Source organism: Brassica oleracea, chromosome C4, assembly GCF_000695525.1.
Source record: "Brassica oleracea var. oleracea cultivar TO1000 chromosome C4, BOL, whole genome shotgun sequence".
In the NCBI taxonomy this organism is placed as follows: domain Eukaryota; kingdom Viridiplantae; phylum Streptophyta; class Magnoliopsida; order Brassicales; family Brassicaceae; genus Brassica; species Brassica oleracea.
The window spans coordinates 51,602,589-51,612,619 of record NC_027751.1 but is presented as its reverse complement, the minus strand read 5'-3'; the positions used below and the strand labels follow the sequence as shown (position 1 = coordinate 51,612,619).

Here is a 10,031-nt window from a genome sequence, read left to right as displayed (position 1 = left end):
ACTCTTCTACGATCCAATTACTAATTTGTGCAATTAGATAAGCAAATAAAGATTGCAGTTCATCATAAGACTATTTAATACCCATAAGAGAAGCTAACAAATAGGAAATGTAACAAAGGGAACTATGCATCATTATATTCACTCTCTCATTTGCTTAGCTTAACCTCTTGAAGCATTTCAACTACTTTCTTCATCTTTGGCCTTTTTGCAGGTGTGATGTCTGTGCAAAGCAACGCAACTTTCAGAGCTGCAAGCATCTCTCTCCTCCAAGCAAACGACACGGTGCTAAGCTTGGCATCAAGTATCTGCTCCGGTGTCTCTCCTCTCCCTGAAGCTCCATGGACCCATTTCACCAAATCTACTCCTTCACCAAACTCTTCCTCCACCGGCGCTCTTGAGGTTAGAATCTCTAGCAACACCACTCCGTAGCTGTATACATTCCCCGGTGCAGTCACTTGCATTGTGTATGCATACTCTGAGGACAAAAAAAAACAAGAAAAATATGTTGAATTTTATGAAAGTTATTAGTACTAAAAAAGTAAAAACCAGAGTTCTAAAAATCGGTCTAGGCGGCAAATCGGATCTTAACTAAACGATTTTTCAAGACCGTCAATAATCTCATATAAAGCACCTAACAGCAGCAGCTTAGCGATTTCTCAAACATTGGTATAAAGTTTACTATACCTGGAGGAATGTAGCCAAAGGAGCCAGCAACTGAGCTAATACTCGCTGTCCCTCTGGACGGATCCAAAAGCTTCGATATTTCGATTTCCCCAAGCACTGGTTTGTAACCAGAGTCTAGCAACACATTGCTAGAGGAAACATCAAGGTGAATAATAGCGACATGGTGAAGAAACGCTAAGCCTTCAGCTACTCCAACGGCTATCGACAGCCTCATCGGCCAGTCAGGTTGGTACTCTGGCTTCTTAGCAGACTCATGAATCAGCTGAGCTAAGTTACCATTAGGCAAATGCTGATGCAACAAGAGAGCAACATCTTCATATATAACAAACCCAATCGGTGTAACCAAATGGTCATGGCAAAGTTTGCTGAGTCTTTCAAGTTCTCTGATCATTTTGTTTTGATGATTAGTTATGGCTCTGTCCATAGACTTGAGCTTCTTCACAGAGAGAACCATCCCTGAAGGCATAACGGCTTTATAAACCGAACTGAAAGTTCCAGTGCTGAGTTTGTTTGTCTCCTTCATCGTTGCTTTCACAACTGCATCAAGATCAATCCCTTGCTTGAGATTCTCAAGGAAGACGTTTCCAGCTATAATCTCCGGCTGCTCATCCTCGACGTTTTCTTCAACATCGATGTTTTTCGCCGCTGCTTTCTCTTGTTTCTCCCTCATCATGAAGAGAAGAACCACCACGGAGACTGAGACAAAGACGGCAACACCTGAACCAATCACTGCAAGCACAACCCTGTAGGAGACTCTGTGATTGTACCTCAAATGCTCAATAGAATATCCACAGGAAGAGCTCAACGGCGATCCACAAAGCTCTTTGTTCCCCGAAAAGCTCGAGTTTGGAGACTTTTGAAAGGGGACAAAGACTGGAACTGGTCCGCTCAAGAGGTTGTTTGAGAAATTAACCTCAAACAAACTCATCATACCTTTTAGCTGTTGCGGTATGGAGCCTGTAAGCATATTGTTGGACACATCCAATGACACAAGCTTGTCAAGCCTTCCTAGCTCTGAAGGCAATGATCCATGAAGATGGTTGAAACTCAAGTTAAGCGCTATCTGCAGACTCCTCAACCGACCAATCTCAGGAGGAATGGTTCCAGTCAAGTAGTTTCGACCCAGCTGAAGCTCAAGCAGCTTCACACAGTTTCCAATCTCATGTGGGATCTCTCCTCTTATGGAGTTTTGATCAAGAACCAGATACTGAAGCCTAGGCATGCTGCAAAGCTCCTTAGGGATAGTGCCGTTGAGTCTGTTGTTGCTCAAATCAAGCTTGTTGAGGTTTCCTAACCCAAGAAACGATTTAGGGACTTCACCAAAGAGACTATTACCAGAGAGAATCAGCTCTTGAAGATTCATGAGCTGACCAAGCTCTGCTGGGATGGCTCCAGCAAACCCATTAGCTGCTAGATTCAGCAGAGTGAGGTTAGAACACTTTGAGAACTCTGCAACAATCTCACCTGAGAGACTGTTATTATCTGCTTCGAAGTAAGTAAGTCCACTAACGTTACCAATAGCCCTCGGAATGGCTCCCACAAGCTCGTTGTTCCCAATTCTAACGCTGGAGAGGTCACTGCAGATTCCCACCTCTTCGGGGATCTCACCGGTGAATCTATTCTGTGTCAAGACCAAAACTTTCAGCTTCCCTTTCTCAAAAACCTCCTTTGGAATCTTCCCTTCAAGCTTGTTTGAGTGAAGATTCAACAGCTCCAGCTCAGAAACCAAACCTAACCCTTTAGGTATCTCCCCAACCAACTCATTCTCATAAGCTGTAAACACTCTAAGGTTACTCAAATTCCCTATCCATTGAGGTATAGAACCGTTTAAGCCGTTTCCAGAGACTTGAAACTCCTCTAGCCTCTCTAACATCATAAGCTCATCAGGTATCTCTCCCACAAGCAAGTTATTAGAGACGTTGAGTGACTTAAGACCTCTAAGGCTACCAAACTCAACTGGGATTCTTCCGACAAAACGGTTTAAAGACAAATCAAGAAACTGAAGCTCAGACAAGTCGCCAAAGGAGGCAGGAACTGGTCCGGTGAAGCTGTTACCGGAGAGATCTAGATGCTTTAACCTCGTAAGGTCAGAGATTAGAGTGGCGTTACCTTTGAGATGAAGCCCTGAGAGGTCAAGCATTTCGACGAACGAGTTGTTGGCACCACCGCACTTGAGCCTAACCCAATTACAATAGTCTGTGCCGTTGTCACTCCATCCAGGAACACTAAGCTCTCTATGAATAGCTAACAATGCGGCTTCATCGCTTAGCTGAGCTTCGACAAGATTAGATTTTGATAAGAACCCAACAATCAGAAGAGCTGACAAGAACCAGAACGCCATTTTTTAGAATTAAAATCAATCACACACTCTTCTTCAGAGAAACACACAAAGGAAAAGTTTTGATCTTTTCGCCATTAAAGGTTTGGTTTTGGAGTGAAAGGAACTGTCTTTAGCAGTTTCCGGACAAAACCCATGTCAGATTTGTAAGAAAAAGAAGTGCTTTTGAGCGTGGTTTGGAGACAAGACAGAGAGAGCAAAGACCATGTTTTTAGGGAGATGAAAGAAAGGAAACATCAATCAGAGAGCAAAGACTGATCATAGGGTTAAGGTCTATGCGTACACAGAGAGAAGAGAATGCATTTCGTGTTTTTTTTAAATATATATCACGAAAATTATGATTGCAGAACCAAACAAAGATCCTCACTTCAGAGACAGAGAGAGAGGAAGAGAGAGAATCCACCAAAGCAAACGCACTTGGAAAGGAGGGAATATATTTTCTTATTTTTATTTATTTAATATTTATTTACTAGTATTATATTGATTTCTGATATAAAAGTTTTTATTTTTTTTCACGAGACAGTGCAAGTGATGAATGAATGGATGAAAGCGCATAAATATATCTGACACATTTTTTTTTACTTTTGTGAAAAAGGAATTTTTCAAAAAGATTAAAGAAAAAATGTACTGTGTACGTTTTGATAATTCTTTTCTTCTGACGTTTTTCTGAGCCATTCTGTCTTCAATACCAGAAAAGTAAAATATTTTTTTTCTAATCTATAATCTTTTTGATTGCCTTCTTTCAGATATATTTTTATTATCCCAATGTATAGCAAATGAAGATTTTCACCCAAATTTTATTTTAAATCCAAATGTGGAAATGATTTTTACGTCGTATCCACAACATGAAAACTTGTTATAAAAATGTATACACGACATAATGCCTTTTCTGACGTAAAATCAAACAGAAAATAGATAGTTATATTGAACAAGGAAATTGGTTTACAAAACCTATACTTTATATTCATTCCACTTAAAAAGAAAATCTCCAGTTTATAATATTTCTCCTATTCGTATTTCGTAGATAGTATTTATAGCCTATGTTTTCTATTCTTTTGTTTTTTTAACATCTACACTGGACATGCAGCAAACACTTTTCCCACTGGGAATCTACTTTCCTGTCCTGTTTTGCTGATTACTTTAACCACGATCGATGTTTGAAGTTACCAACTTTGTTGACATTCATGAATATATATAATACTACTATAGATTAAAGAATCATACGGTGTGGAAGATCATTATTCTCCTGCGATAAGACGCTATGTGCTTAATATGAATGGATATGATTGGTTTCCGAATTTATAAAAATTAGTAATAATTACACATAACCATGTTTTTGTAAGATGCTCTATGTGATAAACGATTTGTCAAAACATGGTAGAAGACATGTTTTCCCAAATGTCCGTCCCGAACATCGATATTAAAGTCTTTTTGAATAGTATTAATGGTTATATTATCTAGTAAGAATGAAACCAAATGTTCCATGATAATATAGTTATGTCAAGTGATAAAATAAGATCGAAAAATATGCTACAACATTTTTTGGAGGTTCGAATATTCATTTAAACAAAGACACATCTATGTATGAAGTTTGGATTTATGATTTACATATTTGTTAAAAGTTCGGGATATGTTGAAATTTGATTCTGAATTTATGTCATCCTCAAATCTGGAATATGATTCATTAAACCGGTTTGGTTGTTGTTTTGATCGTGTTAGCTGAGTGTTGTTGTGGAAGAATGTCTTCGGCATCTTTTTTGTATAACTGGTCTTCAGCATATCTTCACCGCACTAAAGCACTAATATATCTATTACAATTTCTCTAAGTCAAATGCTAAAAGAAACAACAAAGAGAAAATGTAGAGTAGCTAGTAATGTCGACTCCCTGTACATGATAGGTTTAATTTCAGAATTGTATTGAAGATCAAACAAAAAGATTGAGAACTCATATATAATAGAACGAGAAAGAGTGTGTGGGGGGTCAACTTTGTCTACCTCGACCACCACCACTCACCCCCGTCCCATCGTTTATTCTTTTATTTTGATTTCATAACGACAATAGCAAGTTTTATTTTCTCAAATCTCTATGCTTAATTCCAAAACATATTCGATTATAACCTAAAACGTTCCCTGTGTTTAGTTTTGGTGTGAATTTTCACAACTCATAGTACCAAGAAAATGTTGAACTTCTTCTTTTGGATTTGGTCAATTTCTCTTAATATAAAACAATCTTAGAGGTCACTTCTGAGAACAGTAGTTAGCAAAAAAAGTTGATTTGATTACCAGAAAAACAGTTGATTCGGATTTTAATATTCTAAATGCTTTTTTTAAACGGTATAAATTGGTTTTAAATAAATTATGTCACTATTTTATATATTCAAGTTTTTGTTTGGATTTTTTTTTCCATTTCATTCTTTTTCAATATTGTTTTACAATGTAAACTCAGTTTTTTATTTAACATTTGGTTTGCCTTTTGATGTTTTTTGTCAGTGTAATCGGGATTAAATCTTCCTTCATATTTCACTGAATTTCCCGTACATTTTATTATCTGATTAGTATTAATAGGTATCAGGCAAATCATAAGAAGAGCAGGAAGAAAAAGAGAAGACATAATGATGGAAACACCTCGTTGCTTTAAACTCGTGAAGAAAGGAGAGATAAGCTATTCTTAAAAGTCAAATTCGTTGTTTCAAAGTTTCATCAGCTAACAACAAAATAAAATGTTAACCAATGATTACAGTGAGAACTAAGTCATTACCATATGAATGCTTTACCTATCAAACAAACTTTCTGCGTAATCATTTTTGAAACTGCAATTTATGACTTTGCTTTCGGATTCTTAAAACGAAGATTAAGGCGAGATTTATGCTCTCATCATTACGGATTTGTGGTATGTCGCACCAAAAACTTTATATTATAATTATTAATCACCAACTTTAGCTAACAAACTGTACGATTTATTTAGTGTTTTGCGAAACTTTGGTGACCAATGAATTCAGAAACCCTTATTTTCCTTCGCATATATTTTAGTGTAAGTTTATAATACTTTTCATATAATGTTAACGTTCATATTAGTTGTAAAGGCTTATGTCAATTGTCAGTTACTGAAAAATGTATAAATATGTAAGAAATATACTCTTTTCTCAAAAAGTATATAAGAAATACAAAAATGAAAGGAAATGTGAAAGGACATAACTCGTCTGTCCATCTTGTAGTGTACCAAATGGGGCATGTGGAAGGTTGAAGCAAAGCTATCCCCACTTTTTTTGTTGTTTATTTTCTATCATTTTATACAACTTTTTCTATTCCTTTTTTTCATAAAGAAAGTGATTAGAAAAATGTCACACAAATATATCTTTGGCAGTAATGTTGATTGAGACTTTAGCTCTCGCTTTATCGGACACATATCATGACCTTTGGATCATGGTCTGTCCCTCTTATTTTATAGCAGTTTCTTTTTGCTTTTCTTATAGCAGTTTTCAACATTAAATTTCATAATACTGAAAAAATACAAACTATATTTCCAAACTAAAATCATGGCTCCAGGTAATGGGCCGAACTGAACTGGACTATATATCTTATGGGGCTACCATGGAATTATTTCCACTTCACATGGGCTTTGTGGTTACCAAGTGCAGTCCCTGAAAAATTCAAGCTTGTTTATAGTTGAATTATATGATTGGATTCGAATAACTTAAAACATCAAAACCTTTTTTCCTCTCGGTTGATCATTTCCTCCAGGATGATATTGCGTCACTGGATGCAGAAGGGGAAGGTTTTTCGAAGCTGATCGATCAAAAATTCTTATGTTGTTTGCGGTGCAAGCAACAAGGCAAAGATTTTCCCTCCAATTCCGATCCAATTATAGAACTCCTTAAATTTACACCTACAAACTTACAAGGTCGGTAGATATGCCGAACATCGTTAAAATTAGAGATGTTCAGCAGTTTTGGCTTTTGATATTGGTTTTAGATTTTTGAAGTTCAACTATTTTCATAGTTATTCAAAGTAAACATGGATCGGTTTGGTATGGCTTTAATGTTTGGACGTAGATTAGTTTGACTTAATGAGCAAATCATGGCGATGATTAATCAGCGGAGACCAAATGTGGACTTTCATATGTCCACACATGCCGCTTGCCGCATTTAATTGAAAATCTCGTCTACTGTTTTATTCGTATAAACGTTGGTATTCCTTATATAAGTTAAACGTGAATCTTTATTAAACAAACCAAATTACAACGTCGATTGCAGAAAAAGGAACCGACAAGTTGACTATGTTTTGCTAACGTACGATTCAATGTATAGAAAGTTCGTGGTGCATTTACAGATCTAATAGGTAAATCGACTTCAGTATCATAAGATCACATATATAATATGCTTTCTTTTTAAAACATATAATATTTAAGCTTTATCAACTGGATGTAGGACTCACTGATGAATTGTATTTATGGTTTAGATTAATAATATATAGTTCATGAGTAAAACAAAAACAAAACAAAGTTAATGTCGTTTAGGTAAATCTAATTAATCCAAATAAAGTCGTGAGTAGATGGAATAAGTTTTTTTAGTCCACTTTGTTGCTTAAAATTTCTCATATTTTGACCCCAAAAATACAAGAAAACTAAGAAAACACACAATTAGTCCATATGTTAAACGATTGAACGTTGGGTAAATGTTTAAGAAAAAGTTCAATTTACCACATTACAAATATTTAGCTTTAAATCGTTAGTGATGTGTTACTAATTATAAAATCATTTAGATATTCGACGTGTAAAAAAATAGAGAGACTATAATTCAATTTCAAAAGTTAGTGTTAATTGATAATATTCGATCTTGTACAATGGATCGATATAACATGACAGACAGTGAGTCACACAATGCGGCTCGTAAGGTGCAGTCTTCAACGTGGCCCTAGTTTGCGCTCGCAGCTCTTATATTATGCGTCTGCTCATCTATTCTTTAAATAAACAATTCTATTCTATACTTCATAAAATGTACACGAAGCTTCATCATCTTCTCTTATTTAGAAATTTATTATGTGTTAGTGTTACCTAACCCTATATATAGGCTACACGGTCCTTCTTGATATAAGTGAGCTAATTAATAAGAGCAGTGATCTTAAAATGTCTCTTTATCACTCTCTTTGCTTTCTTCTCCTCCTCTCTCTATGCCATGGCTCGCACAGCGCCCGACCACGTCGAACTCCTCATCTCGATGGTAAGAAACTCATATTCACTAGCTAAACCGTTTAGTCAAATGTGAATTTATAATGTTATGTTTTTCCATCTCTATATTCACATATATAGGGCTTCTTCCAAATGGCAACTTTGAGCACACCCCTCTAAAATCAAACATGAAGGGTCGACAAATAATCGGCAGAAACTCTCTCCCTCACTGGCAAATCTCCGGTCACGTTGAGTTAGTCTCTGGTGGGCCTCAGCCCGGAGGATTCTATTTTCCCGTCCCACGTGGGGTTCATGCGGTTAGACTGGGAAGCTTAGCCTCCATCTCTCAATACGTGAGAGTGAAGCGTGGCTTGGTCTACTCTCTAACGTTCGGAGCCACGAGGAGTTGTGCTCAGGATGAGAACATCAAAGTCTCTGTGCCCGGTCAGGCCAATGAGCTTCCCATCCAGACAGTCTTTAGCTCTGACGGTGGTGACACTTATGCTTGGGCTTTTAGGGCAATGTCCGATGTAGTTAAAGTCACTTTCCATTACCCTGGTGTTCAAGAAGACCGTACGTGTGGACCCCTCGTCGATGTTGTTGCTATAAAAGAGATTCTTCCTCTTCTGTATAACAGAGGTAAAAATTCTAAACTAATATCATCTATTACCAGTATTATAAAAATCTGCTTAAGCTGCATAACCAAAACAATCTTCTTAAATCGGTTTAAACCATTATAAATTGATTAGAAATAGTCTATATAGATCTAAAATGGTCTAAATCAAACAACATTGTTAGTTTGAACAAAATACAGTTTGTAAATAAATAAATAAATAATATAAAATTTTGTTATTTGCGCTTTTAGTCCTTCATTTCATCTTGATGTTTCTATTCTACCATGTAACTTTGTTTCTTCATCGTCACGTGACTTATCACAGGAAACTTGGTGAAAAACGGAGGGTTTGAGATTGGCCCTCACGCTTTTGCTAACTACTCTACCGGAATCTTGATTCCGGCAAGGATCCAAGACATCATCTCTCCACTTCCAGGATGGATCATCGAGTCCCTCAAACCGGTGAAGTATATCGATAAACGTCATTTCAAGGTTCCCTTTGGCCTTTCAGCCGTCGAGCTAGTTGCTGGAAGAGAAAGTGCAATCGCTCAGATCATACGTACCGTCGCCGGAAAGGCATATATGCTCTCTTTCACGGTGGGAGACGCTCAAAACGGCTGCCACGGGTCGATGATGGTGGAGGCGTTTGTGGGAAAAGAACCGTTTAAGCTTCCTTTAGTATCGGAAGGCAAGGGAGCTTATAAAACCGGACATTTTAGGTTTGTTGCCGATTCAAACCGTACTAGGTTGACTTTCTACAGTGCGTTTTATCATACTAAGCTTCATGACTTTGGCCATCTTTGTGGACCTGTTCTTGATAGTGTTATTGTACTCCCGGCTCATTAATAATTTGAAGAGCTCTTCTTGATTATATTCACACTAATTGTTACAATAAAAAGACTGTATTTTATTCATAAGCAATTTGTTTTTAATTTACACAATTATGCACTTTTATACTTCTCACTTACGCGTTTAATCTGTCCATTTAGTTGGCAAATAACTATAAAGAAACCATAATATGACATGAGAAGATGGTTTATTTTTTGTGGGAATAATATTTTCCCATTGAAGAAATGAATCATGGATTCAATTTTAAAGATAATTGATGAAATTGATATTTTTCGGAATAAACATAATTTTCGTTTGACAATAAAACTTTAGGCGATAAACTCTTTAAATAATTTGTGGTAGACATATTGAGATTTGGATCACGTTTGAAAAAATAAAAA

The 10,031-nt window shown here is 36.6% G+C and overlaps 2 protein-coding genes across 2 annotated transcripts; one reads left to right on the top strand and one right to left on the bottom strand.

Annotated features, from left to right (window-relative positions):
• Positions 1-12: 12 nt before the first annotated feature.
• Positions 13-3,432, bottom strand: LOC106341804 (leucine-rich repeat receptor-like tyrosine-protein kinase PXC3). The gene is made up of 2 exons (XM_013780529.1): positions 685-3,432; positions 13-475 (listed from the first exon to the last, which is right to left on the bottom strand). The coding sequence occupies exons 1-2, from the start codon at positions 3,023-3,025 to the stop codon at positions 147-149; spliced, it is 2,670 nt and encodes an 889-aa protein (XP_013635983.1). The 5' UTR covers positions 3,026-3,432; the 3' UTR covers positions 13-146.
• A 4,610-nt stretch (positions 3,433-8,042) lies between these two features.
• LOC106340777 lies at positions 8,043-9,648 on the top strand. The gene is made up of 3 exons (XM_013779621.1): positions 8,043-8,241; positions 8,331-8,828; positions 9,128-9,648. The coding sequence occupies exons 1-3, from the start codon at positions 8,148-8,150 to the stop codon at positions 9,646-9,648; spliced, it is 1,113 nt and encodes a 370-aa protein (XP_013635075.1). The 5' UTR covers positions 8,043-8,147.
• Positions 9,649-10,031: the final 383 nt, after the last annotated feature.